Source organism: Curcuma longa, chromosome 8, assembly GCF_044706935.1.
Source record: "Curcuma longa cultivar G26 ecotype Majalengka, Jawa Barat chromosome 8, ITB_CL_G26_1.1, whole genome shotgun sequence".
Lineage (NCBI taxonomy): Eukaryota > Viridiplantae > Streptophyta > Magnoliopsida > Zingiberales > Zingiberaceae > Curcuma > Curcuma longa.
Window position 1 is genome coordinate 4737078 of NC_133868.1, and position 20172 is coordinate 4757249.

Below are 20172 nucleotides of genomic sequence, written 5' to 3' on the forward strand. Positions count from 1 at the left end.
ATTGCCAAACAAGCTTAAATTGATTGCCATTAATGACAACGATTATAGTTTTGCAAGAATTATGTGACAATATCTAGTTTCAAATGACTTTCATATGGTAAAAGAAGCATAAGAGAAATCTTAGAATAATGTTTGGTCTTCTAAAAACAACAAAGAAAGAAGAAAACAATTTAAAGCAAAGAAAACAATTGAGTCATCACTATAAGGGTGTCAAAGCAAGTGGGTCCCTTGATTTGTTGTCTTATGTGTGATCCTAACACCTTAAGATTTTCACTAATGTACTAATGTGGCATTTTGAGGGGCTATTCACACCTAATCAATTAACTTTATAAAAAAATGTGTATTAGTGACAAATAGCTTTTGTCACTAAACCATGATATCACCAAAAGTTTTGGAAACAAAAGTTTTATTACAAGATTAGTCAGCTTAAGTCACATGGTTAAAAATATTGATGATAATACTAAATTATAATCTTTTCATCATTAATTAATAATTTATTCTTTAGTATCATCACTAAATTAAATTTTATCAACTCATGTAAAAGCGATCTAAACGGGCTACCCTATGTAGGTTGCTAGTCTAGGCGGGCCGACCCGTGGCAGGCTCAGGTTGGCCCGTAGGTTAAAAAAGATTTTTTTAAAAAAAAATTGGATTATGTATTATGAATTTATGGTGATATATGTAATTTTTTTGTTGGACAATCTTGTTGTCGAAGATTACAAGCGAAATTGCTAGATTAAAACGAATTCAACTTCAACTTATCTATTGGAAGGTCTAAGCAGATAATCTCAAGGGGGGGGGGGGGTGGGGGTTTGGTTTGACCGAGTTGTTTGAATGCTTCCCGAGTCAAAATAGTATTCATTGATAGGTCCAAGTGCTCCAGTGCTCCCAAATTTGAGTGGGAAGTCGGGACTCCGAATGCTCTCGAGTCATAGTGGGAAGGCAGGAGCAGTAGAATGAGTGTCAAGTCGATCGAGTACTCTAAGTGTCGAGTCACTGAGTACTCTGAGAGCCAAGTTGTCGAGTACTCCTGAGTGGAGGTTGAGTACCTCCGGGTTGATGTTGAGTGGTCGAGTCATCAAGTACCAAGTCGGGTGTGAAGTCGCCTGACTACCTGGAATTGGGAAGAAGCGTGCCCAACCGCCGAGTGGAAAGTCGAGATCTACATTCAATGCAGTCTCTTTAAAACAGATTCACCTCATCTCCGGTTGTGCTTTGAGATTGTCGTGGGTCGTTTGTTTTCTAAGATACAACGGCAAACCACGATTCACACCAAGCACTAGTGGTCACAGCGAACAGAGAAGTACCTGAATGTTATCACGGGTATTTTGTCGAGTAAGAGATGCATGACAAAGAGAATGAGATCGAGGGGAAACGCAGGTGGATGGAGATATTTTTGCTATAGATTTTACTCCTTATACTCAATATTTAGCCTCCTTATATATGAGTGCCTCCCTTTTGACTGTGTTAAACAACCGAGTAAAGGTCATTTATGACTTTTAATGTCCGAATCAAAATGCTATCGTCAACCATCAATAATCAGCCGATTACGAATTCACGATTAATCATATGATTAATTCTTTCGTTACACTCTTGAGCAAGTAGCAAAAATAAGATTCAATTGGCAAAAATTGGTTAATTCACTTAGGTAAATTTTGCCTTAACCAATCTAACATTCGACCTGTACAGGTCGTGCTCGCACACAAGTCAACTATGTTCAGTGTACTCCAAGCCCTAGATCTACACCCCACCCCCTGTGTACCCACGTGTCAAAGTCTCTCCCCATGCATTTGTTCTCAACATACATTCTTATGCAACAATATAAACTAACCATTTAGCCATAAAACTCTCAATGTGGGACTAAAATCCCATGAACTCTCTTCCTTCCATCCACCTTTTCCATTCACATTTCTAACAATCCCCCACATGAATGAAAATAGGGTGTGTGATGGCATTCAGCAGTTGAGTCAAGTATAAAATAGGTAGGTTTATCCTTTAAAACTTTTCCTTGTGAAGATATATTTATATGGACTGACAGTAGACACAATGTCCTTAAATTATTCTATTGTGTATGTAAATATTGACATATCTAACCTAAGACTCTCCCTGATACAACTCAGTTCTATGGGTGTGTTCGTTTTTGGCCATGGACGCATACGCTTTTATGAGAAGTTCTAAGAATTGTGCTTCCAATTCTTTTCGAAGCGACCTCACTTCTATCTCACATATGTGATCTCTCAAGAGTATTCCAAATTACTCTACTAGATCATTAAAAAATCATATGCTTAACCTCTATCCTTTTATTGGGTAGTTCCCCCACTTAGTCGGTACAGTTAGATTGTCCCATTGTACCTAATTCTTAGGATCTCCAGTCTGCATAGGTTGGGTTTCATTTGCACCAATATTTTCCATTGGCATCAAGCCCATCTCTCACGATGAATTTACAACTAACTCTCTGTTTAATTCTTTGTTGAACGGATCTACTAGGTTATCCTTTAAATTTATATAGTTAACAGTGATAACTTCCGTTGAGAGTAGTTGTTTAATGGTATTGTGTCTACGATATATATATCTAGACTTACCATTATACAGATGGCTATGTGCTCAGCCAATTGTTGATTGACAATCGCAATATATGTAAATTGTTGATATAGATTTCGACCATCTAGGAACGTCTTCTAAGAATTGTTGTAGTTATTCAACCTCTTCATCACATTTGTCAAGAGCTATAAACTCATATTCCATCGTTGATCTAGTTATTATGGTTTGCTTAAAAGATTTTCATGAATGGCTGCACCTCCCAAAGTGAATACATATCCACTCCTAAACTTAGAATCATTCATGTCGAATATCCAACTTGCATCACTATATCCTTCGATCACAATAGGATTTTTCGTATAGTGCAGTTCATAAACACGAGTATACCTTAAGTATCTCAATACTCTTATTATCCCTTTCTAGTGCTCAACATTGAGATTACTCGTGTATCTACTCAGTTTACTCATTACGTAGGCTAAGTCTAGTCATATTCAACTCATCAGGTACATCAGACTTTGAATTGCTCTATAGTACTCTATCTGAGAGATACTCTCTCCTCGATTTTTTAATAGATGTTGACTCATATCTATTGAAATCCATGTTAATGTAGTATTACCTTTAGTGAATTTTTCAATCATGTTATCCACATAATTAGACTGACTCAGAACAAGTCCTTCTGATATTCTAAGAATCTTAATTCCTAGAATCAGATTAGCTATGCTCATATTTTTCATATTAAATCTTGAGTTCAACATATATTTAATGGATTTGATTATCTTATCATTACTCCCAATGATACGTATATCATTTATATATAGCCATAAGATAAGATAATCATTTTTGTGGCTTTTATGTAGACACATTTAGCACATTTATTGATTTTAAATTCACTTTCCTTCATGGCTTTATCAAATTTCTCATGCCACTGTTTTAGCGCTTGTTTCAAGCCATATAACAACTCACCAATTTGCAACCCTTATTTTTATTTTCTGGCACAGAAATCCCTTCAAATTGCTTCATATAGATTTCCTCTTCTAAATCCCCATTTAGAAATGTTGTCTTTATATTTATCTAATGAATTTCTAGATTCCATAGAGCAACAATCACTGACAACGCTCTAATGGAAGTTATTCTCGATATGGAGAATATATATCAAAGTAATCATGACATTCTCATTGTAAGTAACCTTTAACTACCAATCTGACCTTGTACTTATTAATCATGTTATCTGATTTTATCTTCTTCTTAAAAATCCACTTGTACCCTAATGGTTTACTTCCCTGAGAAAAATCCACAAGTTTCCAGTGTGGTTTTATAAGATAAATACAATCTCAAATGTAATTGTCTCTTTCCATTAAGACCCCTCAGAAGAGCTTACTACTTTTGAGTAATTTGGGGGATCACTTTCCAACATGAAAGTGATAAAATTCATTCCAAAAGATTTTTTCACCTGAGTTCTTTTACTCCGTCGGAGCTTAACTTCAATTGGTTCATCATCATCTTACTCTTCTTATGTTTCAATATGTATGTTTTAAAGAACTAGCATCCTCTCGGGTTTTATATGGAAACACCTATTCGAAGAACAAGACATTTTTAATTCAATAATCGAGTTCTTATGTATTTCTGGTATTTGAGATTCATACACAAGGAACTTATAGGCACTGTTGTTATGCGCATATTTAATAAATATGCAATCAACAGTTTTGACCTTATGTTGATCATTTTTTGATCTGATGCCAAAACTTTATCTAGACACCCCCACATTGTAAATATTTATAGGATGATTATCTTTCATTCTATAACTTATAAGAACTTTTATCTATTTTCTTTTAGGGCACCTTATTCAAAAGGTAATTAGTTGTTAATATAACTTCCCCCCCATATGTACTTTGGCAGTTTAAAGTTTAATAGAAGAGTATTCGACATCTCTTTCAGAATACGATTTTTTCGCTCAACAACACCATTTTACTGAGAAGTATAGGGAGCTATTGTTTCGTATTTGATCTCATGTTTAACACACAACTCAGTGAATGGTGATACATATTCACAGCCTTAATCACTTTGAATCACCTTAACTTTTTAATTAAGTTCGTTTTCAATCTCATTTTTATACAGAATAAATTTTTCTATAGTTTCATCCTTACTTTTGAGAAGATATATAAAATAATATTTTGTATTATCATCAACAAAAGTGATGAAGTACTTATTCCCACCACATGTCGGTGTACCCTTAAGGTTGCAAATGTCGGTATGGATTAGGCGGAGTGATTCATTGCTTCTTTCAATGTGTTGAAAGGATGACCTTGTCATTTTTACTTCAACACAAGTCTCACACTTGTGTTTCAGGTCAAGGTGGAATGTAGGTATGCTTTACATGCTAATTAATCTATACATCACATCATAGTTAATATGTCCTAATCTACCATGCCACAAACATGAAGACTCAAACATATAAGTGGAAGAACTTTCATTTTTATTAACTGTGGGCCTAATGACCATTACATTGAGTTTAAACAGTCCATCAGTTACATAACCCTTTTCTACAAATATTTTTCTACAAACATTCATTCTTGGATAGTACAACCTTGTTTGACTCAAAAATAATGTGAAAGTCATGCTTGCTCAAAAGTGATCCGGACACTAGATTCTTCTAAACCTCTAGAACATACAACACATTGTTCAGAGTGAGCTCCTTGTCCAAGGTCATCTTCAACACTACTTTTCCTTGGCCCATGATGTCCGAGGTTGTTGAGTGCCTCATGAATAGCTTATCCCCATTGACTTCTTTGAAGTTGTAGAGCAGTTCCTTGTTGCAGCACACATATGTGTGACACTTATATCGATCCACCATTGTCGTGAGTTTGAACCCATCAGGTTCAGCTCGGAGATTATGGCACAGAGGTCGTCCATTTATTGTCCCTTATTCAGGTTGGCCTCATGCTTTTTCTTTGACTTTATGCACTTTGAAGATTTGTGATAACAACTTTCTCTTTGAACTCTTATTATCTTCCTCAATGTGAAGTCTAACAATGAGTTCTTCTTCCACGTTCATCTCCTTCCACTTATGTTTCAGGTAGTTCTTGATGTCCTTCCAACCTGAAGGTTGTTTTTCAATGATAATAGCCACCTAGAAGGTTTCACTCATAACCATGTCTTCTGAGTGAATCTCGTGTAGAATCACCTGAAGCTTTTGACTTGTCTAATCACCGTCTTAGAATCAATCATCTTATAGCTCAGGAATTTGCCCAAGATGAGCTTCTTGATCCCTGCATCCTCTGTTTTGTACTTCTTATCTAGGGGTCTCACAACTCCTTAGCCGTTCTCATCATGTTATACACATCATACAATGAGTCAACAAGGTAATTGAGGATGTAGTTTCAGCATAAGAACTCAGAATGAGTCCATGTCTCCATTGCACTGATGGTCTAGACATCAATCACATCCTCAACTGGCTTGGGAGGTTCCTCAATCAAGAACCGAGCTAAATTTAGTGTGGTCAGGTAGAAGAACATCTTCTGCTGCTACCGCTTGAAGTTCAATCTAGTGAACTTCTCTAACTTTTCCCCATAGTTGATTAGAACATTTTCAATTGGGGCGGAGGCGATCTTCACGTGATGAGTTTGTGACACCTCAACACTTTTCATGATTATCTCAACAGAACTAAGTCTATTTTAAGATTGTTGGACAATCTTATTGTTGGAGATTACAAGGGGAATTGTTGAATTGAAACAAATTTAACTTCAACTTATCTGTTGGAAGGCCTAGGCAGATAATTGAAATGAATTCAATTTCACTTGGCAGTCGGGTGGCTTCTCTCCCAACTTGACACTTAGGAAAATTGACCACTTGGCATCTCCTCCGAGCACCTGCACTTTGCAACTCAGCGCTCTTAGTTCTCGGTCGATTCAACACTCAGAGTACTTGGCCAACTCGGCGAGTTGGTACTCATCCTTTGGTAGTCAGATGACTTGCGTCTCAACATGGGAGAACTCAGTTGACTTGGATGACTTGTTTCTTGGGAAACGACAACTCACGATAATATCGAAGCATATCCGGAGGTAGGGCGAATCTGTTTTAAGAAGACTACGCTGAACGCGACTTGGCGTTCGTCATTCCACTCGACAATTAGACACACTTCTTCCTAATTTGGGTAGTCGAGTGACTTCACACAGAACTTCGTACTCGGTGACTCAACCACTCAGCAGCGACTCAGAGGCACTCAATCTCCACTCAAGAGTACTCGGTGACTTGACTCCAGAGTATTCAGTGGCTCGACACTTGGAGTACTCAACCAACTCGGCGCTCACTCTACTGCCCCTACCTTCCTACTAGGACTCGGGAGCACTCATAGTCCTAACTTCTCACTTGGATTCAGGAGCACAAGGGCACCTGGACCTATCAACGATTACTATTTTGACTCAAGAAGCATTCAAACAGCTTGGTCAAACCAGCCTCGCCCAGGCCTTCCAACATAGGCTTAGGTTCAAAGTGGACAATATCATACCATTGTGGAGATATTTTGATTCCATCGGTACTAACAAGATCGAGGCAGATGCCAAAGCCACATAGACCCCTCTAATGCAGTCTAACCAAAGAGGAGCTCAGTAGCGTCGGTCTGTTCATTAGCATAAAGGATCTATTGGAGAAGCTAATTGAACTACACAAAGAGACATCCGATGCTAAGGTATGTAAAAGAGATATATTACTAAATAAATTATAAAATATAATAATGTAGGATGGAGAAACGGCTACCCAACTACATGCAAGGATTTAGAACATCCTCAATGACCTACATGCTATCAGCCAACGTGTGGAAAATAAGGATGTTGTAAGGTATGCTCTAAAAGCATTCCTGAGAAACTCTTTGTAAGCATCGATGATCGATGCTTATAAGATTTTGCGGGACCTCTCTAAAATCAAACTCGATGAATTGTTCTCAGAACTTAAATTACATGAATAGACTAATGCAAGACAGACCAAGAAAGATACAACCTTGTTTGTAGGTAAACTAAAGAAAAAGATCAAATTTCACGCTGAACCACAATCAGATGAATCAGAGTTAGAAGATGACGATGAAATCGTCACCGAATTGGTCAACCTAGTCCAAATATTATTCAAGAAGAAGAAGAGACTAACCAAAGAGGAAATCGAGAAAGTGATCCTCTCCAAGAAATCTAAATTAGTTAAGCCATGAAATCTCTAACTCACCCAACCCAAGATGGGCTACGGGTTAGACGTGCCAAACAATAAAAGAATAATAAAAAATATAGAAAAATCCCTATAACTCATTGAATTTGATAATTTCATAAATAAATATTTTTTTAAAAATCTCTAATAAAATTCTTAATTCTTGCTTTCACACTTATACATATTAACCAAAATAATTGGCATAAAAATTCATAATTTTCACTAAAAAATGTTAGAAATGTAAATAAAAATGTGGATGGAAGAAAGAGACTCCATGGGATTGTAGTCTCATATTGAGAGTTTTATAGCTAGATGGTTGGTTTATATTATTGCACAAGCATGTATGTTGTGAACGAATGCATGGGAAAAGGCTCTCTCTCACGCGTGGGTGTGCAAGGGGGTGCAAATCCAAGGCCTAGATTGCATTGAACTAAGTTGACTCGTGTGCAAGCACGACTTGTGCATCAAATGTCGGATCAGTAGGGTAAAATTTGCCACTTAAGGCATTTGTATTTCCAATGTGAGACTTTGATTGCATCCCAACAGATCTTCTTCTTTGTTTGTGAATCTCATTTGTTGTAGGCTATTGGGACTCCTTCGTCGGTAGGGATAGTGAATCTGATTTGAATCATTATTTACATTTCTACCTGAGTTTTCAGATGGTACTCCATTCGGTCCTTCTAATAATCGAAGTCTTCCTCAAAGAAGAGGTGTGGTAAGTGTTGTGTTGTATCCTTCTTGATGGGTCATTAGAGAAAATCTCACACATATAAAAAATAAGAAAAGATGTTCCAAGACTCGTTCTTAGATTAGTAGTGCAGAGAAAAAAAACTAAGTTTACGAAAATAAAACTGTTTGAGTGGTCTTTGCACCAACTTCAAGTAATTATAAAAATTTAAAAAATTTGTCAGAAGAGGTGATTGCACCACTTCTACCTACATATAAAAATTTAGAAATCGAACAAAAAAATACAAATACGCTCAATTGGTGGTTACACCAATTTCGAGTGTCCCTGTTGTTATATTTGAGAGGTACTCTAAGGCAATCGCCTTATAGTTGTACTGTTTATTAAATAAATAAAAATTCACTATTTAAGTGTATATTTTTCATATGTTTAATTGGATCTTAGACTTATTTACTGAATGTCCTCAATATAATTCATAGCATGAGAGAATTTGTGATTGGATCACAACTTGTGAGCATTTCTACATGTGCAATTATAAATGTATTAAAATTATCCTTAGTCGATGATTTGATGAACATGAACGTCATTGATTCTGTTGAGACTAACACATTTTAAACTCTTTAATTTGTCAAGCAGCTGTTCTTACTAGTTGAAAACATTGGATGTTAAGAGTTAAACATGGATGTTGATTAAAAGTAATTAGTTCGTTGGAGTGACTTGTCATGAGACTTCATATGATTCGATACATATGCCAATGAAGATCTCAGTGCAGCTAAGTATGAGTTTCCTTTGACTTATGGTATTCAAGTCACCTTGGTCATGGAGGCTTATATTTTAACATCTTAAGCAAACATCTCCGAGGAGATGTGGACCCGGGATGATTGGGTATAAGTCGAAGTGTCCGAAGGTATTTGAATAGCCCATAGAGGATTCACTACTCTTTGTAAAAAGAGGCGTATACAAAGATTAAAGGGTCACAAGGTTCCTTTTAGTGAGAATCTTTTTGATTTGTATTTCTCTTCTACTGATGATCTTTTTGATCAGTTAATAGTGCCGAAATATATGTTTGGATCAAATGTGAGACCTAGGTTCCATCACCTACACAATTGCTCCATTATTGTCGTAGTAAGCAAGTAATGCTTCAACAATGATTGAAACAACTCTAAGTTCAGTGATGAACTTCCTGATCTAAACCTCTTCGTTTGCTACTTCACAAGCTGTAATAATGTCTTATATGAAACACTTTCAACTTATTATGTCATAATTTAAAGTGAATATATACTCAGACTTTGAACCCACCACCTCCTCTCGCCTCCCGTTCGCTCCCCTTCTCTCCCGACGATCTCCTCCACCAAGCCTGCGATTTTCCCACTCCCCTCCCTCCGCTGTACCCGCTCTCGCCCCCTCTCCCTTCGCGCCTCCGCCGCCGCCTCCGCCTCCTCCCTTCCCGATCTGGGCCTCGTCCCCTCCGACGGAGGCGCTGCATCCATCGATGTTGACGCCATTACCGAGGCGGAGCTCAGGGAGAATGGCTTCCGGAGCACGAGGCGGACCAAGCTGGTCTGCACCATTGGCCCCGCCACCTGCTCCGCCGACCAGATCGAGGCGCTCGCCGTCGGAGGAATGAACGTCGCCAGGGTGAACATGTGCCACGGCACCCGAGAGTGGCACCGCCAGGTCATCCGAAAGGTCCGCCGCCTCAACGAGGAGAAGGGGTTCGCCGTGGCTGTGATGGTGGACACCGAGGGGAGTGAGATTCACATGGGTGATCTCGATGGAACCGCCTCTGTAAAGGCCGAGGTAAGGTTTATGCTCGTAATTTTCTCCTTTGTTCCACTCCGGCATTTAGATAATGCAAGAAATGAGCATCGTGAAGTTTTGTAAATGTTTTCCGTATTTAGGGAGTTCAATTTCATATGCCTGTTATTCCTCATTATATGCCTGTTATTCCTCATTGTCATTATGTTCAATCCTTTGCTCAAGAAAAGTGTACTCGTTTATTTGTCAACAATTAGTCTAATAAGCTTGTAGAATTTTAAACATGCTTGCAAATCTAAACAAAGTCATCAATTCGGCAATGTGATGAGTTGAAGAATTTTATCTTTTGGGGATAGATGAAAACTAGAGGAGTTAGGGGTCTTATTTGCACCCATTGGTAAAGGATGAAGGGAAAACGGCTGATTTGCCATTGTATCCCTTAATATTTTACACGAACAAAGTTCACAAGATCTGCATCAAGGGTATCCATTGATATGAATATAGTGCTTGTCTAAAAAAATTTTCTATTCAAAATTCCAGGCCTCATATGGGTTCATAAGTAACTGAACATGCAAAGTGTTTATTCTTCTTAGTATCATGTGGATCAGATGGACATGCAAAAAGACATCATCTGAATTGTGCATTTTGTGTATCATCGAGCTTGTCCCATGTAGGTGGAAATAATGTATGGTTCTAGCCATGCGATGCAATATTTTGAATCCGTGCCATCACTTTGCATGGAATGAGATGAGGCATTCCTATGTATCATCAATCCATGTACGAACCTGTCAAGCAGAGTTGTTAATCCAGAACCATGCAAAAGAATTTCAAGCTGAATTGTTAGGTCTATGTTACTCATTTCATCCTTACATTTATTTCAAACCAAGGCTTAGGTTCCTTGCAATTTGTTGATTCTCATGAATCATATGCAACCAGTACATAATGCAAAATAAGTATCAGACTGTAAGCGAGTTCATCATTGTTATTATCCAAAAAATAACTATATGGACTCAAGTAATTAGTGATCTGAATAAAATCAAAATGATTTTCTAATCCAATTTTTTCCATGTTGAAAATTCATAGGGACTAAATTGGTTAAGTTGGACTCATGTGACACTAACCTAGAAAACATTCTATCTGATACAGGACGGAGAGATTTGGATATTTAATGTAAGAGCTTTTGATGCACCACTTCCAGAAAGGACCATCACTGTGAATTATGATGGCTTTGCTGAAGGTTGAAGACAAAATTTCTTTGTTTCCCCTTTTGATAAGTGGAGGTCATTATATCATTTGGTCTCTCATGTCTATTTGCTCCTAATGCAGATGTTAGTGTTGGCGATGAACTTCTCGTGGATGGAGGAATGGTTAGGTTTGAGGTGATTGAAAAGATTGGTCCAGATGTAAAATGCCAGTGCACTGATCCTGGATTGTTGTTGCCACGTGCTAATCTTACTTTTCGGAGGAATGGAAGATTGGTCCAAGAACGTAATGCAATGCTTCCTACAATTTCTTCTAAGGTTTGTGCATCTCCTTGTAGGTGTCCACTCAATTTGGTTACTTGTGGAAATTTTTTTAACTCCAATTATCAGTTTAGAAAGGGTCTTAAACTTCATTTGTGAGTATATGCATTATGCTCTTACAGGTTGAGAAAGGGTTCTGAAATTGCAAATTAAATTTTACTTTATGTTTTTAAAAAGGAAAACATCACCTGATCTATTTGTTCTCAAGCTTGCATTTTGATGTTCATTTGAATCTTACAATTATCTTAAGTAATTCCTTTATTGATTAGATGAGCAAAATGAGTAGTGATTATCAAAAACAGTCATGAAAACCACCATTAAACCTTGGTGGAAGATATTCTCTTTTCTGAGACTACAAAAGCACATAAAAGATTGCCTTTCAACATCATCATTGGATCATCTAAGTTTGTTGTTCTTTTGCATAAGACCTGAAGCATTTTAATCTGTAGCAATCTTATGATTGTAAGTTCATTCCGGTAGATTGAGTCAGATAATGAGCATATGAAAACATGTATAATCTTTGCAGTGGTGTTAGAGTAAATCATATTTTTAAATGATGTCATGCAATTGGTCAGTGATGAAATGTTGTGGCGAATATTTCCTTATAACTGGGACAAGAAAAGCAAAATCATCTTCAGAGTTTAGCTGATAATTTTTTTTGTGATCAGATCTAGATAAGTGAAAATACTGATACAAAGATAGGTGATTACTGGCAACAAAAATTAACTACCGAATTACCTCTGTCAAAATTCATTACTATTCTGCATCCTTGTGTTGATGACATGGATATGTGCAGGATTGGCTTGATATTGACAATGCAATATCTGAGGGTGTGGACTTCATTGCAGTTTCCTTTGTCAAGTCTGCAGATGTCATAAATCATCTCAAGAGCTATATAGCTGCAAGATGTCATGACAAGTAAATAGGTTTTTTTGCCCTTTTCCCCTTTCTTTACATCCTTTGTTTTTTAATTTTTTCAAAAATGTACTTCTTTTTATTCTTCTATAGACCAAGTGCTACTAGCTAATCTTTTTAAACTATATAGATGGTCAAAAAAGGATATTATTTTAGGCTTTGCCCTTGGATCCAAGACTCGGAGCTTATGGCTTATTATGGATTTGCAAATGTAATTGAGAGCATTTGTGCATGCTTGTTTGTGCCATATTCCTCAACTAAAATTCACTTATGTCAACACAACCCGTCCTATGATTTCAAAAACAATTTATTTGCCTTCATGTTTGTATTAAAATTCTGTGACATAAATTTCATCTATAGTTCTTACACCTCATCATTATCATCAACTGCTTTTGCTCCAACTACTTGGGGTCAACTCACTTAGATTTCTGGTACATATTTGTAATTGCACAATTCTCTCTTTTCTTTATGGAAAAAAAGTCCCATTGAAGTTTTGGTGGTTCAGTATAAGTTAAAACGATTGATGCCTTTGATGATCATTATTTTTAACATTGGTGAAACTTTACAAGTTAGAGGATTTACATTAATATACATTGAGAGCACTTTTCGAGACTTCCATGACTAAATCCTTAGCTTGTTGGCTTAATGATTCTGGCACCAAAAAATATTGGGAAAAGTTGGAAGAAAGAAAGGTTAACGCAGTATCAAATATGAGTCTCCATTCATTTTTTGAAGAAAATAATAGAGGATAAATATCAAATCTGTAGATCTGCTTAGCAGATTTGTGCCAATGCATGGACCGTCACATTGCCAGATAGGAAATTTTCATGGATAGAAAACTCCACTCCCAGTGGTTAGAGCATTTTCATGTTGAGGGTGAATGAGAACTTTAAAATGTTATCTTTCTAATGTAGCATGGCTTCGTAGTGGGTGAATTTTCTTGTCTTGGGTAACATTGTGTTTTTTGACTGTTATTTGATTTTTCAACCTTACATAAGAATGGTACAAGCGGCACATGTTCATTTTTCATAGCACTTATATTAGTGCATATTCACTAGTATCTAGTTTCCTTGTCTCTGTGTACCATGGAGGATGAGCACTCTAAGTGAGGAAGAGAATTGTACTAGAAAGATCAATCTTGAAGCAAAACCAACTAAGTATATTTTGGGAGTGTATCAGGTGTGCATTGTTTTGATAAATGTTAACTTGAAGCATAATCGATATGAATATAGCTCTGTTATAAAGCAATAATACATTCTTATGTGATAGCTTATACTGCATATTTCAGTGAAATCGCGGTGATTGCAAAGATTGAGAGTTTTGATTCGTTGAAAAATCTAGAAGAGATCATCCGTGCATCAGATGGAACAATGATAGCCCAGAGGAGACATGGGTTCTCAAATTCCTCTAGAAGAAGTCCCTTCAGCTCAGCAAAAAATTGTTAAGTTGTGCCAACAGCTTAACAAACCTGTAATTGTAGCTTCTCAGCTTCTGGAATCTATGATCGAGTATCCAACACCAACTAGAGCTGAAGTTGCTGATGTGTCAGAGGCAGTCAAACAGAGGGCAGATGCTCTGATGCTCTCAGGTGAGTCAGCTATGGGCCAGTATCCAGATAAGGCATTAACTGTGCTTAGAAGTGTAAGCCTACGCATTGAAAGATGGTGGAGAGAAGAGAAGCGACACGAGGGGATTGATCTTCCAGATATTTCATCTTCATTTTGTGATAAAGTTTCAGAGAACATATGTAGTTCGGCTGCCACAATGGGTAAACCCATGTAACATGCTGACATTCGATGCATTTTGATACATAATGACACAGCTAGTTTTGTGTTGGGTTTCCCAAATTATTTGCAAAACAATGCAACATTATAAGTGAATATATATATAAATATATAATTCTCAATTTTATAAAATCATTTTTTGATTTATATATCTTTTTTTTTTGAATTTTTAAGATTTGAAAACTGAAATCAGTTTTTCATTTCTCAAAATCTTCTTTCCATGGACTATGAAAAATTAAAAATCTTTCTTCTCCCAAACAGTGCCATAAGCTTTTTGGAAAATTGGTCACCCAATTGCAATTTCAGCATGTCAATACTTGGCAACACATTTGTTTGACATATTAATGCTTGACAAATGTTGGCTTTTGCTGAAAACATTTGTTTAACATGTAATAACTTATTTCATTTCTCTGCAGCTTAAGATTTTGATCAGCCACTTTTCTTGTATTATAGGTTCTTCAAGGGGATGCTTTATATGGGGAGAAAGAATTTCGTAGGGCCCTGGTAACTATTAGTACTTGTTCCAGGAGATGCTTATTTTATATGCTATCACTGTGGAACCTATCTAATGCAAAATTTGAACAATAAAGTTTGATATGAAACAGATTTCTTATCTCCATTTGGAAAATATAATAAAACTTACATTGGAACATGCATACTAGTTTCCCTAATCCATCTTGGATTACATAGTACGTTAACAAGAATATCGTACTGGTTATTTGTCTCTTTTATAGATTTTGTGATAATTTTGTAGTGCAAATATAATTCAAACCATGAATGTAAATGTGATGTTCTTTTTGGTCTCATCTGCCACCTTCACCTCTCTACTCAATCTACAGAGACCTCAATATAAGTCTAGTTTTTAAAATTGTTTCTGGATGGAGCTCTATGGTTCTGCTCTTTTTTTTCTGTGTACTACTTTTCATAACAATATCAAAATTACTCTTCTTCTCCTTGCTATTAGAGTCTTTAGATGTATTTGCAGGTTAATACTAGTTGAAGTTCTGAAACAATTGATGAAGGTAGCAAAGATGGTGTTGTAACTATTTTATGCTGTTGTCTATTTTAGTGTCTTTTCTTGACATGATGGTTTAGTAACTGCCATCATGTTAAAATAATTTAAGGTAATCCAGATTCACTTAGGTTGTTTCTTTGTTCATGAAGTTACTAGGGTTTTCTGCAGTACTAGGGGTATATTTTGTGTATGATAACATTGTTTCATACTTGCTCGATTTTGGTTTATTTACAGAATATGTACAAGCAAGCACTTCAACATTGCAAAGTTATTTCCAAACAATCGATGAACAATTCAAGAAGTTCATTTTCTACATCAAGTAGTAGGTCATCATCACCGAGTTCTATGAATGGTTCTCCAATCAATGAAAATGAGGTTAGCCTCCTTTATAATCCATAGTCTGAATACCTTTGTCTGTAAGAAAAGAATTTTCATCAGTGATGATGATCTTCTTCTTGGCAGGTGAAGTTTAAAATTACACTTTGTCATTGTGCACTCAATGAAAACCGTGCTGCTCTTGTAGAGGTTTTCCCTAAACTTCTCTATACTTTTTTGTTCTGACATTCTTTAGATTATTGTATGTGACCTTGAGAACAATTTCACAAACATAATTAATTTTATCACAGCGTGGAAGGTTGAAAATTTTATTTTATTTGGTTCAATTATAGACTCTGCTAACCATTTTAGATGAGTTATTTTTAAAGCCTGGACCAATTTGTTAATTATGCGAACTGCAAAGACCATCAGTGCAAGTGGTATTTTGTGTTATGATATTTTTGCACAGTTATAATTCTGCAAAAAAGTCGCTATATGCCTAGGAAATATTTTGTTGATGTGGAAAAGAGAGTTATTTTATTTTGGTGATTATAACCATAAACTTGTAAAGTGCTCGCTACAAGGTGAGAAAAATGTTGGGATCAAACACGAAGGCAGTGGTTTTTTAAATTAACATTTTGATTTATCTTATAATCAAAATTCTAATCAGTGATAAAAGCAAGATGACTGTGCAGACAGCTTGTTTGGAAGGAGATGCATTCACTTACCTTTTGTGCATTTATTTCACCTAAGACAATAACTTCACAAGCACATCTAAAATTGACCCAGTTGAAAGGAAGTTCACAGGACGGACAGACTGAGGTCCCAACCCAAATGCCATATAGACAAAGCTAAATTCTATATTCAGCTTAGTAGTGATATGGGTTTGAAATAGCTGTGTTTTAAATTTGGTTCATGAAGCCTACAACATTACCTATATGATGACTTGATGAGAGTAGCTGCTATGATTATGTTTTCCTATTAACATTTTCTATGGAGCTTCTCTCTACTTCTGCTGCTTCTTGTGATTATCTTCATTCAGGGCTCATTTAGTTGTTGTGATGGGAGAGGATATATACCTTAGTATGAAATTTTCTTTATTTCTTTTCTCTTTGACTGATGTCGATTGACACCAAGCTGTACCAACACACAATATGGTTGTCGGCATGGCTTGCCACTGGAACACGGTACCAAAACAGTATTTGAAATCTTGGTCGATAGCATTGGCACATGGTTGACACCGCCCTGTACCAATGCTGTCACGTCCCGGGAGACGACTGTCCGAAAATTTCGGCAACATCTTCCCTGTAACAATTCAATTTCCCTGAACACATATATCATAAGCCCTACACGGCCACAATAAGGCCTACACGACTACAATCCATACATGACAAAATACATAACTAGTACTAAACTATGTGAATAAGACCCACACGGTTATAACCAGTAATCTATAACATGCACACCAAAACCGAACATGTATATGAAAATCCACACGATATAGAACAAGTTCTGAAACATAAATACTGATAACATAAACAAAACCAAAATAGTCGAAGTCATCTCGACAGGGGACTAGCAGCGCGGCCAGACATACGTCATCTTGAAAAGATTAAAACCAATGGGATGAATTCAATGAACTCAGTGGATATCTAGCAGACATGCATGATAAACCATCCCTAGCAGTAATAATCATGCCAGTACAGTCTCCTGAGAGGTAGTAAGAAATACACAAATTGAAACTACAGAACAGCTATACTTACCTGAATCGCCTATTCCGACACAATGACACGAACCATGCAAACAGATGCAAGGTCGCCAAACCAAATGTATAAGGCCTCCTGTATGTGCATGTCAAACATATGCAGCAAAAAAAAATGCAGTAGCAAGCATAAACAAATGCAATCCATGCATTATGCACATGATTCAATGGCATGGTCACCCCTGACGCCAGTTAGCCACCGTCACCGACAATAGTGAGGTCGAGTGGGTAGGGCTATGACAACTGTGCACTCTGCCATCACTGCTCCTGCGTGACCGAGTGGACATGATGCTGGCGGAGTACACCTATCCTCCTACCCCAAATCACATGGGGGAGCATCGCTCTCATCTCCTCGTCTCACAGTAAGGAGGAGGGATCCCTGTATGCTACCACGCTACGACACCACTACCCCTGAGCGGCCGAGTGGAGTCCTGACAGAGCAACTGCACACACACTCCTGATGTACCACTAACCCGTGAGTGACAGTGGGTGCAGATTATGTAACTGGCGACGGGCTCAGACTATATAGGAGACGATGATCGCTAGTATGCAATCATGCAAGGATGGTGCATGACACTAATGTATGCAACACCTACCAATCTATGCCTCCATATAATATGCACCATTTTGGGCATGTCAAATGATTTTAGTATCATAAGTCTAGGTATACATGCAAGGTATAACTAGTAGCTAATCAATGCCCAGTAAGGAACAATATGTCACTACTCTGATGAATATATATATATATATGACAAGTATCAAGATAATATAGAATTAAACGAGTAACAAATAAAAATGACATAACATGTACCAAGTAGTGACATACCAGGGTAGATATAAAAACATAGAAATTACTACTAGCTATAGTAGAACTATACATATCAAAATGACATATCTTAAAGAGATAAGTCAAAGATACCCGCCTTCAGAAAGTAGTCCGTGTCAGAAGAGAACCTTCGTCTAGAAATCCGGTTCAATGTCCTGAAATTAGAATAAATAACATTCATAAATACAACGATATATAAATTTTCCCATCAAATAAAACCCTAGCCGATTTTAAGATTGAGTTTAACCCCAACCAAATTAACCTAACCCAGAGTTAAACTAATCCAACCGTGATTCGATCAACACTAGAATCCAATTAACTGATTAGTTATATTAATCAATTAATACAACTAACCTCAACCCATGTTTAACCAACCTAGTTAAACTGTTGTTTCAAACCAGTTCGGAAATTAAAACCAAGAAAATCCAAAATATCCCCAACGCAACTAGAATTTGGAGATGTTAACCACATTTTTATTAACACATCTTCTTTCTCATCTCTCATGCCACTAGCATTTCCTACCAATGCTACACTACTAAATTTTCATTTAGTAAACTTGCCAAAGGGTTATTTCTGTTTTAATTTAAGATTTGGGAAAAGGACAACTAATTATCATACGACATTGAGTCTCACAGATTGTATGAGCTAGATGTGTCTTTAGTCTTTGTCCTTTAGAGACTCCACCACTTTAAGTATAGAATCACATTAGTAGCCCTAATCTTGAACATTTAAAATAACTGGTTTATGGTTTGTCTAACCTTTTTGTCTTTTAAGTGTGATTCTTGTAAATTAGGTAAGCTCCTTATTCTTTAGTAGTGTTCATGAACATATCTATATCTACTCTTTGCTTGAGTTTACCAACGGTCTTCACCTCCGATCTATGCTTTCTTACTGCTTCACGCCGGGTTGCTGCCTGCCACCTCGGATCCGTTCCAACCTGTAACCTCATCAAACTCTAAAAATCCAAACATAAAACTTGTAAAAACAGGAATCCCAAGCTTACCGATGGAATCAAACACGACGACGAGCTCCTAAGGCGGCGAGCGGCGACCTCCCACAGCGGCGAACAATGACCTTCCAAGGTGGAGTTGGGATGACGATCGGCTGGAAGGGCAATCGCAAGGAGGCGCGACGCGAGGAGGAAGCGGTGTGGTAGGAAGAATTACGACCGCGCGGGGAGGAAGAATCGTGGTCGCGCGCTTGGAAAAGAGGATGAACAGGGAACCTCAAATCACGATCTCTATTTCTTGGCGGCGTGCGATTCGTGACCGATGGTCCGGCGTTGCGCAAAATCGAGAACTGGTACTGAACATGAGCCTGATATTGAGGTCTCGAAACATAACTCTGCGATACCGTAGGGGCACTGGAGTACTCCTGTCCGTGCATGCCATATGCAGCTATTGCAGGGGGAGTTATCCTATGTTGGCGATGTGAAGATTGGGTCTTCTGCCCCCTCTCTGTGATCTCGTTTGACCAAATTGTCCTCCCTGAATAGAAACCCCTGAAGACACGTGCCGAGCCTTCAGCGAACAATCACGGCTCATGTGTCCAGGCAGTTTGCAATAATAGCAAACTGATTGTCCCAGAGAGCAGGCTGATGTAACGTGATCTCTGGACCCACATCGAGTACAGTGAGTGTCACTTGCGGACTGCCTCTGGTCCTGTCGGGAAAATCGGGAGCATCCTGATGAAGATTGTCCTAACTTCTGGGGCTTGCTCGATGCCCCGGAAGCAATCTGATCGGACTCTCTACGATCACCACGCTGCTGTCCTGTAGCCTGTGGCTGCTGGGTCTGAGCTGAACTCTGAGATGATTGCTTAATTCTCTTTTTATCCCCAAACGCCCTCTGTGGGCAGACTCTAT

General features: G+C 37.5%; 1 protein-coding gene and 1 pseudogene across 1 annotated transcript in view; both read left to right on the forward strand.

The window, feature by feature from the left end:
* Positions 1-20172, forward strand: part of LOC141833581 (anaphase-promoting complex subunit 7) — a 52419-nt gene that overhangs the window by 13731 nt on the left and 18516 nt on the right. Inside the window, exons 3-5 of the mRNA XM_074721062.1 lie at positions 14844-14894; positions 15640-15780; positions 15868-15930. Of these exons, the coding sequence (XP_074577163.1) occupies positions 14844-14894; positions 15640-15780; positions 15868-15930 (255 nt within the window). The remainder of the gene's footprint in view (positions 1-14843; positions 14895-15639; positions 15781-15867; positions 15931-20172) is intronic.
* Positions 9707-14388, forward strand: LOC141833111 (pyruvate kinase isozyme A, chloroplastic-like; annotated as a pseudogene).